This window comes from Myxine glutinosa, chromosome 3 (genome assembly GCF_964187855.1).
Source record: "Myxine glutinosa chromosome 3, kmMyxGlut1.1, whole genome shotgun sequence".
NCBI classification, from domain to species: domain Eukaryota; kingdom Metazoa; phylum Chordata; class Myxini; order Myxiniformes; family Myxinidae; genus Myxine; species Myxine glutinosa.
In genome coordinates, this window is record NC_136263.1 from 200,958,695 (window position 1) to 200,982,904 (window position 24,210).

A 24,210-nucleotide genomic window follows, 5' to 3' on the forward strand; every position below is an offset into this window, starting at 1 on the left:
AGACTGGGTGTCGCCGGACGGGCCGGGCGAGCCCGGGAAAGGCGAGTCCGGGCATACCCGGGAAAGGCGAGACTGAGCGTCTCCGGGCGAGCCCGGCACAGCGATCGCTCCGTGGTTGCGTCCTCGGCAGGTGTAAGGCGATTGTGTATGTTCAGCGACAACCGCTACAAGGTCACTTTATGATTGGTCTCATGATAAATATGATTGCAAACCGTTATCTAAAACCCACACAGGAATTTGGTTGTTGTATGAGCTTGCATCATTGTCCCGTGTTAGCGTTTCCCTACTGTCTGTGTGTCCACATAAAGAACACCTACGTTTTCTCCACCCAGGTGCTGAACAAGCTTGATGAGTTTGAAGATGCTGTGAAACGTGTTATTCAGTACGTCAGGTTCGATCACGACGTTGTCGTCTCGGTATTTGAAACAAACATCCGCGTGCTCGGGTGAGTCATTAATTTGTTTTTTAGTGCAATACTGATGTTTTTCAAATTGCTCAGTCTGAGGAGAGTTCTGAAACATTTTTATTATTTGACATTTATTAACGCCATGTATAATATTGTCACATGAACGGCAACCTCACAATAACCGCATTCGAAGCGGTTGCCGACAACAATGGAGGCTAGATAGACTGGACGGATGTATGGAAAAAGGCCATGTATAAGCTTATCGGTGCATTTTTGGGTAAAAGTTGGGAACCTCACTTTTTAACATAATTAGGGTATGCTGAATTCGATTAACCCGGTTCTCAAGCCGAATTTTGAGTTTTTGACTTTCTAATTTGCATAAAGAAAATGGCCGCCAAATTGCCGTTTTTTTGACACATTCTTGGGACAAACATTTATATATCATGTATATACAGCACCATCTATATACAGCACTATCTATTAAGAACAAGATAAGTTATTAACACACATGAGGACACAGAATGGACTCCTGAGAATGAAGCCAGTTATTAATCATGAAAATCAACTACACAGCAAAAACGAACCCCCCCCATGGGCCCATACACACACTAATCACATACACAAACTGGGCAAGAAAGGTGGAGGTGCACGCAAATGGTGCCAGTCCCCGGCAGTGGCAGGGCCTGAAGATGCAGTGTCAGCCCCAATATAATGCAGGCAGAAGCTGTCCCAAGTGCTGAAGGACAGAGCACGGAACAGAATCATGGTATATTCACATGGTATATACTCATATGGTCCCGGTGTGTACCCTGTTTAGAATAGGTACACCGTATCCCTGCGTGTCGTAAGAGGCGACTAAGAAGGTTGGCATCAGGATGGGCATCCGGCCGTAAAAACATTGCCTCAAAAAGAGAACCATGACAATTACAACTACATATGGACAGGGTACAGCCAGAAGTGGAGATTGGTTTCTGAGGTTTGGGACATGGAATGTAGGGACAATGACAAGGAGATCCGGAGAAGTGGTGGAAGTATTGGTCAGAAGAAGAGTGGACATATGTTGTGTGCAAGAGACGAGATGGAAGGGAAGTGGTGTGAGAATGGTGAAGGGTAGGCAGGGACAGAAATACAAGTTTGTGTGGCAAGGGTGCCCGGAGGGCGTGAATGGTGTTGGTGTCCTGTTTTCTGAGGAGTTTGTAGACAGTGTGGTGAGTGTGGCTAGACTGAGTGATAGGTTGATGATGGTGAAAATGATGATTGGAAAGCTCTTGGTGAACGTCATCTCGGGATATGCTCCCCAGGTTGGTCGGAGCGATGAAGAGAAGGACAAGTTCTGGTGTGCGATAGAGAAGCTGATGGAAAACGTGAAAGATGAGGAAGTTGTTGTGGTAGGAGGAGACATAAATGGTCATGTGGGAAGGAGTATGGATGGTTTTGAGGGAGTTCATGGGGGTTACGGATATGGTATGAGAAATGGAGATGGTGAAAGGATTTTGGAGTTTGCTGATGGAGCTGATTTGTTGATTTGTAATACTCAGTTCCAGAAAGGGGATAATAAGCTTGTTACATACACGTCAGGTGGGTCGACGACAACCGTTGACTACCTGATGGTGCGTAGGCGAGATAGGGGGCACCTCCGGGACACAAAGGTGATTCCGGGGAAGGAGGCTGTTTCACAGCACCACTTGGTTGTCTGCGACATAAGGGTGAAAGGTGTGAGGAGAGCTCGGCAGGTGAAGTACCAACTGAGAATGAAGGTGTGGAGGTTGAAAGAGGTGACAGTAAGGGAGGCATTAAAAGAGAGGCTGAGTAGGGTAGAGGATGATGTGGTTGAGCTTGAACGTGGTTGGATGTCAATGAAAGATAGTCTGTTGGGAGCCGTTGGTGAGGTATGTGGATGGACAAAAGGACCACCGAGGCAGCCAAACATTGTGGTGGGATGATGAAGTTGGAAAGAGGATTGACGAGAAGAGGAAGAAATTCAAGGAGTGGCAGAAGGCGAAGGGTACGGGGGCAGAAAAAGCAGAGCATGAAAGTTATAAGGCAGCCAAGAAGGCTGCAAAGAAAGAGGTAGCAAAGGTGCAGGAGGCATGTAGGAAAATGTTCGGAGAACGCTTGGATTCGGAAGAGGGTCAGAAAGCAGTATTCAGGATTGCAAAGCAGATAGCGAAAGAGAGGTGTGATGTGATGGGGGTGAGTTGCTTGAAGGATGAAGTGGGACAAATCGTTGTGGACCCAGATGGAATTAAAGGAAGATGGAAGAGATATATGGAAATGCTGTTGAATGCAGAGAATGAATGGGATGGCAGCATAGAGAGTAACCCAGTTTTCGGACCGGCAGAGAAGATAACTGAGAAGGAAGTTGAGGAAGTGATAAAAGCAATGAAGAGTAGAAAAGCGGGAGGGCCGACGGGAGTTGTGGGAGATATGTTGAAGGCAGCAGGAAGTTGGGGTGTGAAGAGAATGACAGAGATCTGTAATCTGGTGGTGAAAGAAGGCCGCATTCCAGTGGTTTGGGAACTGAGTACCCTCTGTTGTGAAAATCAACCAAGTCCACAACTTGTCCCATATGTAGGTTTAATCTCAATCAGATCTTTGCATCATCCTGTAAAATACATCATGCAATATATATATGTCAGGATCTAGGCATCATATGAGAAAGATTGGAGATATCAGTGAATGCAAGCAAGCCTAGAATATAAGTGGGTACGTACCATTCAATTCTACATGTCATTGTATAATGTCGCAGGAGTGGCCTCGAGTCGCGGACGTCCGAGGTCTTTTCGACGCCGCTCAGCGGTTTAAGTGAGCATCTCACCTGGGTTCAACTTTGGTACATTTTCACCACATTCTCCCCGCCGTTATAACTATACTGCCGCTAGGCAGGAAGCGAGCGCGCGTCAGCATTAATGGATTGCGGAAGTCATTATATCATTATTGGGGTTGTCAAAGAAATATTTCCCTATTGATTCTTGTCTTGGCGCAATTGTTTTATGTTTCGCACTCTGTCAAAGCGTCTTTAGGGCTTCCTGGAAAACGCTATATAAAATAAATCCATTATTATTATTACAGGTCAGTCGGTCCATCCGTAGCGGTCAGGGTGGTGAATTACCCTGCCAGCACAGGTTCGAAAACTACCGGGTACGACATCCCCAAGCCCGGAGTCCCCTGCTTCGGAGTAGCCGCTGGAGGCAGGTGTCGGAGGGGCACCTCAGTGCCTTCACTGCTTCAGGCAGGGGTGTATCAGGCGACGGGAGGGACGGCAGATGTTCCCCTAGGCGCACTCATAGCCTGGGTCACAATAGTCTAGTCTTACAGTGGGGTCGTCGGCACAGTAGCTAGATAGGATAAGTTGTACCTTGTCGAAGAGCGAATGTCCATTCGTCGCAATGCAACACATTACAGGAAGATGTGTCGATGTGGAAGATGTGTCAATCAGTAAGCCTCTTTACAGTAAGCTGTAACAGTAAGTAAGATTACATGACAGGAGGCCATTACAGTAAGTCCATTACAGTAAGTCTGTACCTGCCTAGGCTCCCAAGGGTACATGGTCGATCCATGTCATGGAATTGCCGAGGGAGAGAATCGATGAGAGCCATAATAGTGTAGCAGCATAGCAAACCTGTTGTGCATTTTGTGATACAAGCACCAAATTTGGCACAAATGTACATTAATATGTTGCGAACATTTTCAGATATTGGGCCACTTGAAATTCCGTAATTTTTTTTTTCAAATTTTTTCAAATTTCGTAATTTCAAATTTTTCGGGTGACACCGTCACAATTTCGGTCTTCGAGGCCGGCCGATATAGTGGGGCGGCTTAGCCCAAATATTCAAAATAATTGTGCATTTTGTGATACAAGCACCAAATTTGGCACAAATGTACATTAATATGTTGCGAACATTGTGTGGTCAGCAATGAAGACGAGAGTCTGAATTACATGTATGCAAAAGACCTTGTGAACCAGTGAAGCAAATACACGGGTAAGCATGAATTAAATCTAGGGCATGATATAATTTCCATGATGTTTACCTCTACACTCAATGGTGGAAGGAGGTAATGTTTTGATCCCAGCTTGTCTGTATGTCTGTTTGTCTGTTAGTCCACAAAATTCCAGACAAAGCTTGTAGTAGTGGTAGTTGTAGTGGTAGTGGTGATAACAGAAATTGTTATATAGAACTGAACTTATATTATTATTATATGCAGAAAATAACTTCATTTCTATATGCCCTGCAGTGGACAGGTTAATTGGTTTATGCACTGAAGGGGTCACCCTGGTGTGCACTGCTGTGTTCTGCCTCACTGAGTTGTTCAGGTATGATGTACTCAGCACAAGCTTCCGGTCGGCCCGGAGGTGGGGGTGCGGGGCCTGTCACGGAACGTCAAAACAAACGGCCTGCCGGGGCCGCCCAAAAGTCGGGCGTGAGGGGCGCGTCCACTAATGGAACGCCTCTCGCTTCCCAGATCGAGGGCCACGTGGTCAGGAGAACCTCGTCCCTTCCGGTCACACTTTGCCTATCGGCCGGCCTCGAAGACCGAAATTGTGATGGTGTCACCCGAAAAATTTGAAATTACGAAATTTGAAAAAAATTGAAAAAAAAAATTACGGAATTTCAAGTGGCCCAATATCTGAAAATGTTCGCAACATATTAATGTACATTTGTGCCAAATTTGGTGCTTGTATCACAAAATGCACAATTATTTTGAATATTTGGGCTAAGCCGCCCCACTATAACGAGAGTTGCTCGATACCGGCAGCGGCCCTTTTTGAAATCACGAGACTCGAGCGCCCTCTGACGGCAGCTCATACGAATTACAAACTCTTGCTTCGGCACGTGAAACTACCGTTGGCAGCGATCCTTCTCACGAAACCCGAGCGCCCTCTGATGGCAGCGCGTATGAATTACAAGCTCCGGCAAATATACGTTTGCCACGAGCGCCCTCCGAAGGCTGCCCGAACGACTGGCATGGCAGATTACGACGACGCACAAAACGACCGAAACTGACGACGCACAAAACGACCGAAATGCGCCTCCCCAGCGAAGCGCGCAGAACCTCCGCGATGCATACGGCAATCCCGTCCTGCAGTACAGCGCTCGGAGGATCGGAGAAGATCGGCTATACTGGCTACCGAGAGAACGGCCCGGATGGATTGTCCATCCATGGCCTGTCCTATTGACATACCGAGAGGATGTCCCGGATGGATGGATTGTCCCATTGACAAACCGAGAGAATGTCCCGGATGGATTGTCCATCATCTCACCCCCTCACTCATCCAATTTTTGCTAGTTTTGAGATAGCAGCCGCGCGCCGCGTACCGAAGTCGAGCGACCTTCACAGCCTGGGTCAGAGGGAAACGCAAACAGGCAGCGGCCGGGCGAGGCATCTCGCAGTCTCGAAATGTGTCGTGGAGGCGAGCCAAGAGCCCTGTCCTAGAAGCAACAAGCCCAGAGTCAAGGGCGAACAGGTGGGACGGTGCCCGCGTGGCTTGCTCAGGAGACAAGGGAGTCGGGCGCAACGCTCAATGTTACCATCTCATGGGGTCACCGTGTACTCCCAAATTCCCCATGCCTTATCGATTAACGGCATAAGTCCTCGATGTTGGCTAGTCGCCCTCGAAGGCCGCCACGTTATGACACGCACTTTTGGGCAGGGGCGGTCAGGCTGAGTATTTCTGCTATCTGTAGAGGTACCCAGGTAGGCGAACTCAGGTAGACGTACTCTGATGACGCAAGCGCGGGAAGCAGTTAATGGCGCTGTAGGGCAAATGCGTGATTAGTCGATGACGTCATCAATTGGTTCGGGCACGTGCGGGTGGGTTTGACGGCAAGTTCCAGCTGAGCGGTATCCCCAGACGGAGTAAAGTAGCACACCGAAATCTATAGTCTTGCGTCTATCGGGCACCAGCATTCGAGCGGGCTCGAGATTGGTGTACGGAATACGAACCCGGCCGACGAGTGAATTGTATTATCTAGGGCGCACTGCGTTCGAGGGAAAACCAAAAGTCGAGCTCGGCCCGTTGAACCAGTGCGGCACGCCGAGTCGAGTGGGCGAGCACGCCGAGTCGAGTGGGCGAGCACGCTTGGCAGCGATAAACTGCACGTCCTGAAGTAGCGTCTCGTTTGATAGCTTTCGGGCCAAAGGATCGAATACATATCACGTCCTGAAGTAGCGTCTCGTTTGATAGCCTTCGGACCGTGTTATACATATCACATCCTGAAGTAGCGTCTCGTTTGATAGCCTTCGGACCGTGTTATACATATCACGTCCTGAAGTAGCGTCTCGTTTGATAGCTTTCGAGCCGTGTTTTGTCCGGAGTTTTAGACATAGTTAGTCATATAGAATACATATGGTATATGATCATCTATTAATGCCCGAGTGCTGTGAAAGTCTATGAAGGTCCCGCTCGACGTCCTTAGAAACTCATCCGTGCTGCGGCAAGTCCTCGAATGGTGCCAAGCGAGCCTCTTGCCAAGCGAGCTTCATGCATTGAGGCGATTCCGGGCAGCGGAGTTCGCCGGCCTCGTTGAGTAGCCACGCGTAGGTAGGATTCCGACCAGCAGCAATCAAGCGAGCCTCTTGCCAAGCGAGCTTCATGCATTGAGGTGATTCCGGGCAGCGGAGTTCGCCGGCCTCGTTGAGTAGCCACGCGTAGGTGGGATTCCGACCAGCAGCAATCGGGGCCGCCGGCCTCGCAGGGTACGGCCTGCGAGGGGAATCGCATACGATTCGCACGGAGGTGATTCCATCGAGCAGCGATTGGTCGGGTTGTGCCCGCGATGGGGGCAGCACGCGATTCGCGCATAGGAGGTGATTCCGAAGAGCAGCGATCGGAATCGCCGGCCTCGCAGAGTGGTGCCGGCGATGGGCGCAGCGTGCGGCTTCGCGTAGGAGGTGATTCCACCGAGCAGCGATTGGTCGGGTAGGCCGGCCGTGTGAGGCATGGCAGACATGGGAGTCGTGAACACTCGCGTGGGAATCTCATCTCGGGCCGAGGCACGCAAATCAGTTGGTCGGGTAGGCCGGCCGTGTGAGGCATGGCAGTCATGGGAGTCGTGAACACTCGCGTGGGAATCTCATCTCGGGCCGAGGCACGCAACTCTAGGATGATTCTCTCGGACGGAGCCGTTAGCGTTTCGAGCAACCGAGGCTAGACTCGTACCTTCGGCTCCAAGCGGGTCCGTCGTTCCGACGGGGTTTCGGCCGCAGGACGTTGCCCAGTAGCATCGTTCTCCAGGCGTCTTGCCGGAGTCCGTCACGCCTGCTCCGGCGTTCGGGCCTCAGGAGAGCAGTTCGCGCTTTGATGACGCGGTTCCGCAAAATGCTTGCGAGGTCCCAACGCATCCGGTCCCTTCGAGGCAGTCCGGCAGCGAGAGTAGTTGGAGCTCCGTGGCTGGAGCTAGCTCGACGGGTCCTCCGCTGGTCATTCTTCTCCGAGGTGGGCCTCGCAGGAGCGTGGAGAATGTCGGGAAATGCTCGTCTGAGATCTGCGTTCATCCGGCCATCGCCAGACTCATGTCCCGCCATTTCCGCAGATCATTGATTGAGATTAAGTGTTGTGAAAATCAACCAAGTCCACAACTTGTCCCATATGTAGGTTTAATCTCAATCAGATCTTTGCATCATCCTGTAAAATACATCATGCAATATATATGTCAGGATCTAGGCATCATATGAGAAAGATTGAATATATCAGTCAATGCAAGCAAGCCTAGAATATAAGTGGGTACGTACCATTCAATTCTACATGTCATTGTATAATGTCGCAGGAGTGGCCTCGAGTCGCGGACGTCCGAGGTCTTATTGACGCCGCTCAGCGGATTAAGTGAGCATCTCACCTGGGTTTAACTTTGGTACATTTTCACCACACCCTCGTCCCTCTATACAAGGGGGAAGGTGACCCTCTGGAGTGTAGCTCGTACTGAGCGATAAAGTTATTGGAGCATGGAATGAAGGTATTGGAAAGGGTGTTGGAGAGGAGGATAAGGAAGAAAGTGAAGAATGACGAAATGCAGTTTGGATTTATGCCAGGAAGAGGAACGACAGACGCGCTTTTTATTGTGAGGCAGTTGCAGGAGAAGTACATGGAGAAGAGGAAGAAGTTGTTTCTTGGGTTTGTTGATCTGGAGAAAGCATTCGATAGGGTTCCACGCAAAGTATTGACATGGGCATTGAGGAAGTTAGGAGTGGAGGAATGGTTGATCAGAGTAGTGATGGCAATGTACAAGAGAGCGCGCACAGCTGGGGGAAGATAAGAGATGGTGGTGAACAGCTGTTTTAAAAACCTGGAGGGAGGAGTGGGATTGAAGAGAGTGGGGGAGTTTGTTCCAGAGGCGGGAGAAAAGAGGAATGAAGGAGTGAAGGTGAATAGAGAGCCGAGATTTTGGCAGTTTAACCATAAGAGGGTTGCAGGCAGATCTTGTGCGACCTGCAGGAATATTTGGGGGACAGAGCCCAGAGAGAGCTGGGGGAGCAAGGCTGGAGAGGAGTCGGTAGAAGACAGAAAGACCACCAACCTGCCTGCGGTGAGTGAGTGAAAGGCCTAATTTTGACTTCACCCACCTGTTGGAGGAGGACTCCATCCTACAGTGGAGTGAAATTGTCGATGCAATTTAAGAGTGGGTACTCTCGTCTATCCATGGGCTGGCAGAATAGAGTAGAGGTATGTGCACACTCGCTTCTCAGCTGTCTAGCCTGGGTTCGAATCCTAACCTGGCTATAAACCATCACCCTAGTGTTTCGCAGGCAAGGTGATTCATCAACATCATTAAACATTACCTCTCCCACTCCCTCTCCCCCCCCCCCCCCGCCTTCCCATGCTTCCTCCCCCCAAGCCCCATCCCTCCCACAGATCTCCTGATGTCCCTGTTCTCTGCTGTTGTGTTTGTGTGCTTCCCTCTCTCTCCATCTTGTCTCCCGCTGCCTTTGTTGTATGTTTTGTGTGTCCGATTTTTTTGTGATTAATGTTGGCTCTGACACGAGCCTCGATCTTGTATACCAAAAGAAAAAAGAAAAAAAACCATAATCCATTATTATCTGTCTTCTTAAGGTCAGGCATATTGTCCTGTGATCTTTGTCAATTGAATCTCCATCAAACCATTGGACTTCAGCTCCTCTAGTTTGCCACATTGTAATTCGTGATTGTTTCCCGCGGTTTATGTGACCCTTCTGTCATCGAGAATCTTCTTTCTGATGCAAAGGCTTCTTTTATCCTATTTGAAGGCCTAGACACAATCTTTCCACAGCCCGTGGCATGGTGATCAATTTTTGCTCCATCTCCCTCATTGGAGGAACATTGGAAACAACTTTGAAAACCTCATTTCATTTTTGAAACCATTTTTTCATTTTCAATTTTTCATTTTTTCCATATTTTTTCATTTTCATTTTTTGAATTTTTTTAAAATTTGGAATTTTTAGATTTTTTCATTTTTTAAATTTCATTTCATTTTCATTTTGAAACCTCATTGGAAAGGTAGCGGGGGTGCATCATTGCTCGTGTTACAAATTGATTGTTCACACACAAAGCCAGTTTGCTTTTGACTTCTTCAACATCAAAATTAGGTCCATCCTGCTGCGGTCCATCTCTTCGGTCTTCTTTTGGGATCCATATCCATTTGGACGAGTTCTCCTATCGGTCGTTTCTCCAATTCCGCAACGATCAATTCCAATTTATTGCATAGTGAACATGATTTTTGTCCACCATATTCCTTTTTTTGTCTGATCTTTTCTCTGATGTCTGAGCTCTTTCATTATGACATTTTTCAGCAATGTTTTAAATGAAAACTGCCATCTTGTGAATCAAAGGTGGTTCGATCTTTCCCCAGCACGTTATTCCTCCATAATGCTGCTTTATAATGCTATAATGCCTCTATAATGCTATAATGCCTCTATAATGCAGCAGGTTACAATTTCGGTGAGATTGTAGTTGTTTGTCTCGCATCTCTTCCGATATCGATCTCGTTACGACTTCTGCGCAATTTTAAGGTCGTTGTTTCGCCGTTGAAGAGTTTGCTCAATTTGTCAATTTGGAGCATAATAACTGTCAGTATTCGTTTCCCACTGTTGAAGTGGTTTCATAATCAATAAATTCTAATAGCCCAAGAGCAATTTTGTTTGAAGGTGATCCATTGTTGAGTATCTGCTTTGAAACACTTTCCTGCTCCCCTGATTGGTTGTTATCCAGTTCATTCATGAGTTTGTTGTGATATCCATTCGGAACTCTTTATAAAAAGTGGAGAGTAATTCTCCAGGTCCATCTAATCCTTTCTTTGTGGATTAATACCAGCTCTGAGTTTTCCAAAGCACTTTGTAATTCATAATTTTGCCAATTCACCAATATCTTTGATTGAATGTCCAACACTTTACACTTCATGCGCCTTTCTTGTAGAACATTGATTCTTATTGGTATTCACTGGAAGTTAATTGGCCTTTCTTACTGTATTGTTCATAGAACGCTTCAATTTTCTTCCTGAAATTGCAGAAATCTGAGCACTCCCCATCATAGAACTGCCATTGTCAGCCTTCAAGCTTATTTTTACAGGAGCAAGGTAGAATTTACAGTGGGGCACACCTTAGGAGAGCATGACAAATTGGGGAGAGACAGAGAGAGGGGAGGAAGTGGAGACAAGGTGGGGAGGGAGAGAGAGGAGCCAAATGTGGAGGGGGGGGGGGGGGGAGAGGAAACAAGGTGGGGAGGGAAAGAGAGAGAAGACAAATGGGGGGAGGGGTGGGAGAGAGTAGACAAGGTGGGGAGAGAGAGTAGACAAGGTGGGGAGAGAGAGAGAGAGGAGACAAATGGGGGGTGGGGGAGGGAGAGGAGACAAATGGGGGGTGGGGGAGGGAGAGGAGACAAATGGGGGGTGGGGGAGGGAGAGAGAGTAGACAAGGTGGGGAGAGAGAGAGAGGAGACAAATGGGGGGTGGGGGAGGGAGAGGAGACAAATGGGGGGTGGGGGAGGGAGAGAGAGTAGACAAGGTGGGCAGAGAGAGAGAGAGAGGAGACAAATGGGGGGTGGGGGAGGGAGAGGAGACAAATGGGGGGTGGGGGAGGGAGAGGAGACAAATGGGGGTGGGGGGTGGGAGAGAGAAGAGACAAGGTGGGGAGGGAAAGAGAGAAGACAAATGGAGAGAGAGTGAGAGTGAGAGTGAGAGTGTGAGTGTGTGACTGAGAGTAAGAGACTAGGGTGTGGAGAGGGAGAGATGGAGGGGGAATGGTGGAGGGGGAATGGTGGAGGGGGAATGGTGGAGGGGGAGAGGTGGAGGGAACAAACCAGAAGTGCCACGTTTAGGTTAGGAAAGGTTAATTTGGGATGAGGGGGGTGTGGGGGGGGGGGGGGGTACAGATCATGTATGAGAACAAGGAACTAAAAACATTTGTAATCAGACAGGTCCCACCCATAAAGTATACTTGGCCTTAGAAATGTTCACGTAGCTGGGAAAACCACACAGTTCCACTGATCTTATTTCTAGTTAAAACAATAATGTTACACCATTATTGAACAACGTGAAAATAACAAATGGGCAGTAGTTAATAAGTATGATTGTTTCAACAAGTCAATAACTTAATTTTCTACTTTTACTACTATTACTGCCACTACTACTACCACCACTACTACTTATCACAAAATAAATTTCCATTAAAAAAAAAAGACAATTATTGAAAAAGAAACTACAGCAACATTGCTCGAAGTTGATAAAACAACTTGATACGAGGCCATGTGTTAAAAAACAGGGTTCAGGCTGATGACAGGTCATGTCTACTGTCCCGTATGTAGAAACACTTGAGTAGTTTCTGACCGCATTACCAAAACTGCCATTCGTTTGAGTGGGTGGAAAGTGATGCTCTCAACCTGGTATTACCGCTTCCCGTAGCTGGCTTACACCAGCCTCAAGCATCCCAATTGCATTTAAACTTTGTTCAAATGTCAGGCGTAGCATCTGAATTTTCTTGTTGTTTTCCCTGTCAGAAGCCTCCAGACAGTTTAGACCTCTAGACAGTCTGTTAGAGTGACTATAGACAGCAGTAAATTAATGTCTAACCACGAAAACTGAAGGATTTCATTATGAGGGTCATTAAAAATGTAAAAATTTTGTAATCAGATTTTTAAAATGTAATTTTTAAAATTAATTTAAAAATTAATAAAAACTTCAGGTCAAAAAAATTTGCCACTCTGACTCCATCCTAAACCGAAGTACAAGATGTGGAAATGCTCATGTGCAAGCTCTTGAAGAAGCTGCTAATATCCATCTTCATGATTCTGTTCTTGTCGAAAGCAAATTTTTTGTTTGAGGTTGTTTTGGCAGATTTGCTCCGCTTAATCATTAGGCCTTGTGAAGGAACTCTTCTAATCTAGTTTCCATTCTATAGATATCAATTTATGAAAATGCATCATGCTTATTGATAGGCCATTCATGTGTAGTAAGGGAGGGGTGTTTTGGCAAGGTGCAGATACAGTACCTTTCCATCCTCTCATTTTCGACTTTACACACATATGTAGACAATGCTTGATGAGTAAGAATTGACCTCAATTTAACACAGGTAAATAAAACCCAACGATTCTGTCCACCACAGGGGTTAGTTGTGATGTCAGGAGAGCTGGAGGCCATGGTCAGAAGTTTCCTCAAGGGCAAAATTCCAGCAATGTGGATGAAGAAATCGTTCCCCAGCCTGAAACTTCTCGGCAGCTACATCAACGACTTTCTTGCACGACTCAACTTCTTGCAGGTGCTTGCAACAAATTGCAGGTTGGACTTTACCATGATGTTGTTCGGACTTTGGTGAAGTTTTAAGGTCGCTGTTCCAACGTTGAAGAGTTTGCTCAATATGTCAATTTAGAGCACAATAACTGTCAGTATTCATTTCCCACTGTTGAAGCCGCTTCATAATCAATAAATGCTAACAGCCCAAGACCAATTTTGTTTGAAGGTGATCCATGGTTGAGTATCTGCTTCGAAACACTTTCCTGCGCCCCTGATTGGTTGTTATCCAGTAAGTTATTTGATAACTATGAGCAACACTTTATTTGGCAGCACCTGGTTTAAAACTTGGCAGTAGCACATTTAATTAATGACATTAGCACATGACCTCAACTACTGGTCTGAAAAAGACCTTTTCTGATTTTACTTAAACCCCCTGCGTCCCGATTCGTCCCCATATTCCTTAATTCTCCAAGTCTCCCTCTATTTTGTCCCTCAGCCCTGCTGTTGGTGCACACCACCCTTCTTCCTACTGTTACGTCCTGATCTGTTTTGTGTTCTCGCCTTGACACGATTGGAAAAATTAATTTCTCGACAAAAGTTGATTCACTTATAATCCTTTTATTAACTTATAATTAATAACTTATATAACTATAACTTATATAACTATATAACTTATAATTCTTATTCTTATAACTTATAATTCCCTCCCCCCCCACCCTTTCCCATGCCTCCTCCCCCCAATCCCTTTCCCTCCTACAGATCTCCCGATGTCCCTGCTCTCCATCTTGTTCTCCCGCTCCCTTTATCATATGTTTTTGTCAATTTGTGTGTCAGTTTGCCTTTTTTGTGATCAATGTTAGCTCTTACACGAGCCTCGATCTTGTATACAAGAAAAAAAGAAAAAAAAAGAGCTCATTTTCTCCAATTAACTAGAACAGCACTCGGTAAGATCAAGTACCTCTGCCAGACTGAACAGATTTTGTTTTGTATCCCACCAACAGGCCGGACCTGAACTTACTCAAGTCATCCACTAAGTGTTGTCATAATCCGTCCACAACTTTTTGAGATTATCGTGCGATATATCATTTTTGTTCCCATCAAACCCACAGGACTGGTATGACCATGATGCACCATCAGTCTTCTGGCTCTCAGGATTCTTCTTCACGCAAGCCTTCCTGACAGGTGCTCAGCAAAACTACGCTCGCAAGTATACGATACCAATAGATCTCCTGGGTCTCGATTACGAGGTCTTGGAGGACAGAGAGGATGTGGAACCACCAGAGGATGGTATGTCGGACTCATTCTCGCATGCATAGGCAGTGAATTTTGAAAGACAACCCACTGTATACAAGTAATCAAAACATTTGAAACCATTATGCACCAGTGATGCCATGTGCCAGTCTGAGGAGGATGGAAGTCATCTGGTAAAAACGATACTCCTTACTGTACAGCTACCTAGGTTAGGCCTCACAAAGACTTGGTGTGCCACGAACATCAAAATGTAGAAGCACATTTGGAACAAGAGAATTTTAGCCTGTGAAGTGTGATTATTCGGGATACAATCCTTCAAAGATAGATTCCCTATTGTTTTTTTTTTATTTCCCTTGCAAGAGGAGAAGGTATTGCATTTGAGTCAGTTTGTTTGTCTGTTTGTTTGTCCACACAGAATAAATATGATTTTCTCTGCAACCGTTGGTCCGATTGACAGGAAGTTTTCACCATAGGAGCACCTCCTCCAGTAGAATTTTTTAAATGATAAGTATGACGTCATAGGACACGTGGTATGGGTGCCATCTTTGAAAAACCGAAAAACTTTGCACCTCTATATCTCTAAAAGTGATGCATAGGAAAAAATGACAAAAATGGTTTGATTGACACAACTTTCACTATAGTATGCATCTAATCATGTAAAATTTTAAAATGATAATTCTGACGTCATAGGTCATGTGGTATTGGTGCCAACTTGGAAAACCGAAAAACTTCGGACATCTCTGGAACCAGTGCACGAAAAAAAAGGAAACTTGGCACACATCAGGAACGCACTATGGAGAACATTTGATAACGATGACTTCATCGGTGCCTTCATTATGACATCATAATTGGATGCGTCAAATGCTTTATCTGATCAGTACGGGACTTTACCCCCAGAGACCACCTAAGACCACGATTTTTTAAATGCCAGGAATAAACCTTGGTACAACACGGGTAATTAAGGTTGTGGTCAAGTTTCATCAGAATTGCATGTGTAGTTTCTGAGAAGAAAACAAACACATATTTTTGGGGGCAACCCCTCCCCCCACCCGCCCCCTCCCCGTAGACCCCGAAAGGAGCAGATTTTTTTTAATGCCGTGAACAAACTATGGTATTGTTGTTGAAGGTTGGTATGGTATGGGTGTTGAAGGTTGTGGTGAAGTTTCATCGAAATTGTGTGTGTGTAGTTTTTGAGAGGGAAGCAAATATCTATTTTGGGGGGTCAAACCTGGACCCACTTTGACCCCCCAATTAACCCCCAAAGGGGCAGATTTTTTTAATGCCATGATTAATCTTCGGTAAATCACAGGTGATGAAGGTTGTGATAAAGTTTCATCGAAATAGTGTGTGTAATTTGAGGAAAAAGCAAATTACTATTTTGGGGGGTCAAACCTGGATCCACTTTGACCCCCAGTACACCCCCTTAAAGCCCGATTTTTTTTAAAGCCGTGAACAAACTTTAGTCACAACACAACAAGTATCTTTTGTGCCAAATTTGGTCGCAATCCCATCAGCGTTTTTGGGGAAAGAAGTTTCAAGTGTTTACGGACGGACTGACAGACGACGCGCCATTGCATAAGCTCCCCTGAACTTCGTTCCAGGTGAGCTAAAAATTATATGCAAAGTTATCTCACCATTATGAAGTCGGAGATATACACAGGCTCATGCAGACACGTCGACAACAGTGCATTTTGTTCAAACTGGAAATTACTATAGAAATGTGACGACAGTAAAGCAATCCAAAATCAACTTCAAAACAAGCATAATTGTATCGTTTGCAGTTTTGTGCAGGCGCCAAAGTCCTGCCTTATGAACACTGCTCAGTAACACTCATGGCAATGAAAAGTGCACACCACACATCACCACAGTAAAAACATTCAGGAAAGATGACATCTGAACTCTAAAAAATTCCACACCTGAAGCCTAAAATTCCCTTGCACCCAAATTCTGGCGATTTCTTGTCTTGGGAGTTGAAAAACCAAATTCTCGCCAAAAATCTGGAGTGTCCCGTCTACAACAAGCCAGATTGTTACAACTTCGTTGTTTTCTCAAGGTGGGGTTTTTCCCATTATAAACACCATCAGACTCAGAGGCGTTACAGTTTGAGCACCCACTCTGAGTTAAGGGGGTCGGAGGTTAAATGTAGCCTGAGTCATACTAAAGACTATACTATAGGGTACGTGCTTGCTTGACACCCATCCATTAAAGGATGGAGCACAGACAAACATAGTAGATTGGCATCACGGTGGAGGTGAAGAAGGGGGTGATTTCTTCATCTTCATTGGCCCGCTGATTGGGGAGAAGAGACGTTACAACATGCATGGCGTCGCAGGTACCTCGAGTTGAAAATAACTAGAGCACCACTCGAAGACGTTGCGACGTCGACCGATATGCCTCTGCCCACATTATTATATCAATATACATAATTGTACAAAATTTTACTCAAATCCGTTCAGTTGTTCTCAAGTATCACATTTGTACCTGACATGACCTCTGACCTTTGACCCCAAAATTAATTCAGTTCATCTTTGCATCATAATACATACTTGTACCATCTTTGGTCAAAATCCCATCACTGGTTCACACGTTATTGTGGGAACATGATTTTTACCGAACATGACCTCTGACCTTTCACACCATAACCCCAAAATCGAATCAGTTCATCTTTACCTCATTATACAATATACATACCTGTACCAAATTTGACCTGGATCCCTTCAGCCGTTCTCAAGGTATCACGGTAACGAAAACCTATCACGGACGGATGCATTGACGGACAAACAGCCGGGTGAACAACCTGAAAACATAATGCCTCCAGTGATTCGTCGGCAGAGGCATAAAGACCACTTGCATCACCAATAGGCATTCCATTTTCAATTATTGACAACTGAACTAAAAACTACTTGTAATCATATTTTGAAGACTCATTAAAACCACGTCCATGTTTAGATTCAGTCTTACAGCAAAGCTGCAAATACGTATATATTTTTGTTTGCTTCATAAAAAATTATGGATTCTTCCATGAACAGAAATTTTTCTCACCATATGATTATACTATCGCTCAAGAGTAAAACCATCTCTAGTTCAAATATTCACTTATGCCGAAATACATGTTTCCCTACACCCACAGGGGTGTATATCCATGGCCTGTTCTTGGACCGAGCACGCTGGGACTCGGAAAGTAAACAGCTGGCAGAGTCTCTGCCCAAAGTCCTCAATGAGCCGATGCCCATGGTAAGCTGCAATCCACTTTTCGGGATACTCAATGCCATCACTACAGTGACTGCTCTTTTACAAATAAATACTGAGAATTGCTCTATTATCATAAGCAAAACATTTGCTTGTAATCTTGTTTGAATAAGATGCATCGTTAAGCAGCAGCTTTAGTAAAGATTTCCATAAAGGCAGGTATGTTCTGCCACGTGGCATAAATTGTGTACAACGTAATTGGTTCGGACTATTGCGTTTGTGGGGGGTAGGCAATACCTTAGTCCAGGTAGAATTGCATAGGTAGTATGCTCCGCATGTCGTGTAGCCATCTTGATGTACATAAGTCAGGCCATATGTCGGGGAAAAGTTTATCTTCGTTCCCATCACAAGGGGTGTGGTTATGTTAATTAGTTAGGGATTAATGGTAAATCCCCTGTATGTAATGGCGTTATTTTTTCCTCTGTTCCTTATGACACATGCAGCACACACACATAGCCAGGAAATCACACATTTACCACCCTAAATAAAAACCAACCAGACGCAGGACATTGAGCACTGGAGCTGATAACACCGACCTGGTGAGCACAGGCAGGGCCGTGGGGTCACTCCCCGAAGAGCAGTGATTTGTCCGGCATTGAATGGCGCAAGGACGGCAAAGATGGGACTGTGGGATTGGTGGAGCAGGCACATATGACGTCGGAGCCTTGAGAGATAAAGGAACGCTCTGCCCAACATTTTCTCTCTCTTCTCTTCTTTGTCTTTTCGTGGCTGGCTCTGACCTTCTGGCTTTGGTGGTGAACAGTCACGATTTGATATCTCGCTCTGCTTCGGCCACTGGTCGGAGTTTGTGGTACTCTTGCGCTGGGAGACGTGGGTGTTGGTGTTGGTGAACAAGATTGTGAGGACATGGGCGGCTGGAACGACCGAGCGGACGTGGCCTGTTCGTTTCGCGCACAGAGCCAGGAATGAGTGGACCGCATGGCGAGGCCTAGTTCGTGCCCACGGGGAGTGCAGCCTGCAGTTTTGCGCACAAGGCCGTAGAGGCCTGTGATGATCTTTGACGATTCCTGATGAGATTCAAGAGCAGCTCGGAGCTAACTGCCCACAAATTAATGCATTTGTTTTCACAGTTATTTTTCCCAAAGTTTGTATTTGAGTCTGTGTAGAGGTGCGCCAATTAGGACTTTCTTTTTTTCGTACATTATTTTGTTACCAGCATTTCGTTAATAAAGACGGTATTTTGGTGCAGTAAATTATTTGTCGTTTGAGTTGATTAATTATCCAGGTGCGAAGAAGTCGGGTAGAAGCCGTCCAGGTAAGTTTGTCATCCTGCTTTCCCTCGCGTGTAAAGAATACCGTCCTTTTTGGATTGAACGCCTTGGAGTAAAGCTCGTTTGGTTATCTGTGTCTCCCTGCGGTGTTCACTACGGGGTAGTCACATGACAGTACTTTCAAATTCATTTCCCATTCGTCAGGTTCAAAATTACTTTGGAGTACAGTAAACGTGTTCTGTGGAAATTAGGCCAGAGTACTGCAAACCAACGAACTCATCTTTGCATAATTCAAGTTATGTACCATGGTCTTCAAGAACGAATGACGCAAAGTTCACATGGACGCTCTCCAGAAGAACTTTCGAGATGAAACCACATGTCTTACTGTCATAAATGTTATGACAATAAATTACCATTTCAAATACACTCGTGCCTATTTGAAACGTCTTCAGTCAAAATGGATTGAATATAAACGGCCAAATGCGTTACACATACATTTGCAGTCAATCTTCTTCTTCTTTTAACCACCCTTTTGTAAGGAGTGAGGTCCAATGGCATCAAGCTTCTGCCTCGATCACGATACTCCTCCACTCCCCTCTGTCCTCAGCCAACTCTCTCCACTCTCCAACCACCCCCACCTTCCTGGTATCCCTCTTCACACAATCCTTCCATCTCTACCACGGTCTACCTCTTTTCCTCGTACCTTGTTCCCTCAACCTATCCCCTCTCTTTGCCATTCTCTCTTCCCCTATCCGCACCAAGTGTCCAGCTTTCAAAGACCTTCTTCCAGTCCTGCAATCATCAACCCATAAATGAACATGGCTGCCTGTAAAGAAAATGCACAGGGTGGAGTTTTTGTTTTTGAAAAGCACCATGTGATCTCTACATTTTTCCCCAAATAATTAGTGAAGTGCAAGGTGGAGGGGAAGATTGTAGGTTGTGGGGCACCTTGAAGATCAGTACTTACTCAGACCCATTAGTAGCCTCAGCCATTCACAAAGTGATGAGAGATGGTAGTGTGTGTGTGTGTGTGTGTGTGTGTGTGTGTGTGTGTGTGTGTGTGTGTGTGTGTGTGTGTGTGTGTGTGTGTGTGTGTGTGGTCAAAGGTGTAAAGGTCCAAAGGGTCTATAAGGGTTATAAAGGGCACATCCAAATAGTAGTTAGGCTCTAAAGGGGTTTAAAAGGTCTTCAGATCGAAGGTGTCTCAAGGGTCACAGGAGTCTTCAGGTGTCTAAGGCCTTAAAGGTCAAAAGGGTCCTTGGGTCTTAAAAATGTTTAAAGGGTTGAAAGGGTAGTATGTTCCAATAGTTGTTCGGGGGCTTTTGGAGTGTAAAGGTCTTAATATCAAAAGGACCGTCAAGATATATGTAAAATATCTTGTCTTTCAATCCAGAACTATTTATTTTCTCTTTTTCTGTCTTTCTCTCTGTCTCTCTCTCTCTCTCTCTCTCTGTCACACACACGCACACACACACACACACACACACCCTCACACACACCAATTTGGCAAACCCCATCCTTCTACTTTCTCAGCAATCCTATTGAGAAAGTTCAGTCACTCAAACTCCTGGGTCTCACTATCGGCTAAAATCTTTCTTCGGCAGACTTCCAAAGCCAGTCGTCAACAAAATCCTTCCTTGGCACACCTGAACTCATATCCACCAACGAGGCACCCCTCCCCTCCAAAAATGTTGCTTATGCATCCATCTTGTCCACCCCTTGCGTTCTCCCGGAAGTCATTATTACCTGCATCCCTCGTTTCTCCATCTCCCTTCCCTCTCCACCTTGCTATTGGCATTTCCGCTTTCTCCTGCTGTTCCCTTTTGTCATTGTGTGTCCTGATCTGTTATGCGTCCTCGCTCTTCCATGAGCCTAAACAATGTATAACTAGAACGGGCACTCGGTAGAGCGCATACCTTCGCCGCAGCTACTGTTCTGTACTTGGCATGGGAGTGTAGGGAACAGAACAACAAAAATACGATTTTGACCTTTTCGTGACCTTGACCTTGACCTTTGACCCGATTGCTCCCAAAATCTAATCAAATGTGTCCCGTATAATAACCAATCATCCCACCAAATTTCATGCAATTCGGTTGAATACTTTTTGAGTTATGCGAATAACATACACACACACACACACACAGACATACAAATAAATACACAGCGATCAAAACATAACCTTCCGCTTTTGCGAAGGTAATCACACTTTCCAGATCAGTGGTCTCTGTCTTGTACCACATCCTTTCTGATATTGCACACTCCGCTCTTTCCGTTCTTTATCCGCCTCGCCACCCTCCCACTTTCCCACCTACTCTCCCCAGTTCCCTCCAGGGTGCATGGTTCACAATCAACATTCTGGTGAAACTCCCAAATTCAAGATCACTGCATACAGTTCCTTCAGAAAGTATTCACACCCCTTGACTTTTTTTTTTTTTACTTTCATTTTTTATTTTGAATTTTTCTTTTAGAAACACTACCATCACTGCCAGCTATTACAAATTAATTTTAAAAAGCTGAAATGTCTGGAATCAACAAGTATTCAACCCTTTGCAATGACTCAAATTGAATGGAGTCTGGTGTTGGCTTAAGCCTTAACGGTTAGGGTGCCGGCTTGGGATCCCAGGATCCTGAGTTTGAATCCCGGTCGATCATTGAATTAACGCCAGGGGGGTTGACTCAGCCTGTCATCCTTCTGAGGTCGGCAAATTGAGTACCAGCTCACTGGTAATTGGGGCACTGCATCAGCGGCACAATCGCGCTTCCAGAAAAATGATGCAAACCAGCAGCCACAGGCTACATACGAAACAACAACTTGAATGGAATCCACATGTGGCCAATTCAATTGATTGGACATATTTTAGAAAGAAACACACCTTTCTATATGAGGTCCCACAGTGGACAGTGCATGTCAGAGCAGAAACCCGACCAGAGAAGTCCAAGGAACTGTCCGTATAACCCCGAGATAGAATTGTGAGGAGGCATAGATCTGCGGAAGGGTAAAAACCCATTTCTAGAGTGTTGAAAGTTCCCAAGAGCACAGCGAGCTCCATCATCAGGAAATGGTAAGAATATGGAACTGTCCACACTCTTCCTTGAGCTGGCCATCTGATCAAACTGAGCAACCGGGCATGAAGGGCCTTGGTCTGGGAGTGGCCAAGAACCCAATGACCACTCTGACAGAACTACAGAGTTCCTTGGCTGAGATGGGAGAACCTGCCGGAAGGACAACAGTCTCTGCAGCACCTCACAGATCTAGGCTTTATGGAAGAGTGGCCAGACAGAAGCCACGACTGAGAAAAAAGCACATGACAGCACACCTGGAGTTTAAAAAAAGGCACGTGAAAGACTCAAAGCAGGAAGAAAAATATTCTGTGGTCTGCTGAGACGAATATTGAACTCTTTGGTCTGAATGCAAAGAACTATATCTGGCGGAAACGGATCACAGATCATCGCCTACCCATCGCCATCTCCACCATGAAACATTGTGGTGGCAGCATACTGTGGGGATACTTTTCAGCAGCAGGGACTGAGAGAATTGTAAGGATGGAGGGAACATTGAATTGAGCCAAATACAGGTAAATCCTTTCGGAGAACCTGCTTCAGAATTCAAAAGACCTGAGACTGCGGCGATGATTTATGTTTTTACTTTTACGGCGAGTGAGACAATTTTTTACTTTCTCTATGCCTATCTGGCAGTCAAATAAAATTGACAATCAATCCAAAAAGGAAACAAACTGTTTTTAAGGACGTTATAAAGGACACAAACAACCGGCACGAATAACTATTGTAAAGTGTTAGATAAGATGATGTAATTGCTAACTGCATCACCGGCAGTAAATCACCGGCAGTCTGGAATCAATTTCTTTATGACCTTCAAGTCATTATTTTATTTCAATTTAATGACATACCCTACCGGTCAAAAGTTTTTGAACACCTCAATTATTTCAGTTTTTATTGAAATTTACGCAGTTTAATGTCCAGTGAATAACCTGAAATGGTACAAAGGTAAGTAGTAAACTGCTCGAGGTAAAAAAAAAAAAAAAAGTTTAGATCAGCAAAAACGGGAAAATAATGTAAATTGCACAGTTATATTGCAAAAGAGGCCTTCTTCAGGGAACAAGTAATGGGTTAACAACTTACAGTTGTTCTGCAGCAATGTAAGTAAATTAAACCTTGAAAGTTGATGCAAAGAATTCCTACAGGTGTCCCAACCTCTGCTGATTACTTGATTACAAACCCCCTGTTTGTATAAAAGCAGTATTGGAACAGACTGCGATTACACCCTCTGAAGCATTATTTGGACAATATTGCACTGCAGGAAGTAGTATATTGGAAACTGGAGGAAACTCTGACAGGAAGAGGTCTGGCAGACCCAAAGCCACAACAGAATCAGAAGACACATTTCTGAGAGTCAACAGCTTGCGTGATAGGCGGCTCACAGGACAACAGCTTCAAGCACAGATTAACACTGGTCGAAGTAAGCAAGTCTCAGTTTCAACTGTGAAGAGAAGACTTCGAGCTGCAGGTTTGACAGGTCGAGTGGCAGTAAGAAAGCCACTGCTAAGAAGGCAAAATAAGAAAAAGAGGCTTGTCTGGGCCATGAAGCACCGCCAGTGGACTACTGGAGACTGGAAGAAGGTCTTATGGACCGATGATTCAAAATTTGAAATCTTTGGTTCATCACGCAGGGTTTTTGTACGCCATTGAGTAGACGAAAGAATGGTTCCTCAGTGTGTGACACCAACTGTCAAACATGGAGGAGGAAGCGTGATGGTCTGGGGCTCTTTTGCTGGATCCAGAGTGTGGGCGACTTGCACAGAGTGACTGGCACCTTGAACCAAAAGGGCTACCACAGCATTTTGCAGTGTCATGTAATACCCTCTGGTATACATCTAGTTGGTCAGGGGTTCATCCTACAGCAAGATAATGACCCTAAACACACCTCCAGGCTATGTCAAAACTACCTTCGAGGAAAAGAACAAGACGGTCGGCTTCAAATCATGGAATGGCCAGCACAGTCTCCAGATTTAAACCCCATCGAGCTGGTTTGGGATGAACTGGACAGAAGGGTGAAAGCAAAGCAACCTACAAGTGCAACACATTTGTGGGAACTTCTGCAACAGTGTTGGGAAGAACTTCCTGAACAATATTTGATTTCCATTGTAGAAAGAATGCCACGAGTGTGTTCGGTGTTTGTATCTGCAAAAGGTGATGACTTTGATGAGTCAAAAATTTAAACTAAATTTTGTTAAACAAAATGATTCTATGATTTTTTTTTTATCTCCAATGGTTTATTTGTTCTATGCTTAATTTCAGAGTACATAGAGACATTAAACTGAGTAAATTACAATAAAAACTGGTAAAATTGCGGTGT

The 24,210-nt window shown here is 45.3% G+C and overlaps 1 protein-coding gene across 2 annotated transcripts in view; it reads left to right on the top strand.

Annotated features, from left to right (window-relative positions):
* LOC137415516 (dynein axonemal heavy chain 7-like) overlaps positions 1-24,210 on the top strand; it is a 37,240-nt gene that overhangs the window by 12,599 nt on the left and 431 nt on the right. For both annotated transcript variants that reach the window (XM_078773539.1, XM_078773540.1), the window contains 4 exons: positions 333-445; positions 12,977-13,129; positions 14,214-14,391; positions 17,486-17,589. In XM_078773539.1, coding sequence (XP_078629665.1) covers positions 12,989-13,129; positions 14,214-14,391; positions 17,486-17,589 — 423 coding nt within the window. In that variant the 5' untranslated portion in view covers positions 333-445; positions 12,977-12,988. The remainder of the gene's footprint in view (positions 1-332; positions 446-12,976; positions 13,130-14,213; positions 14,392-17,485; positions 17,590-24,210) is intronic.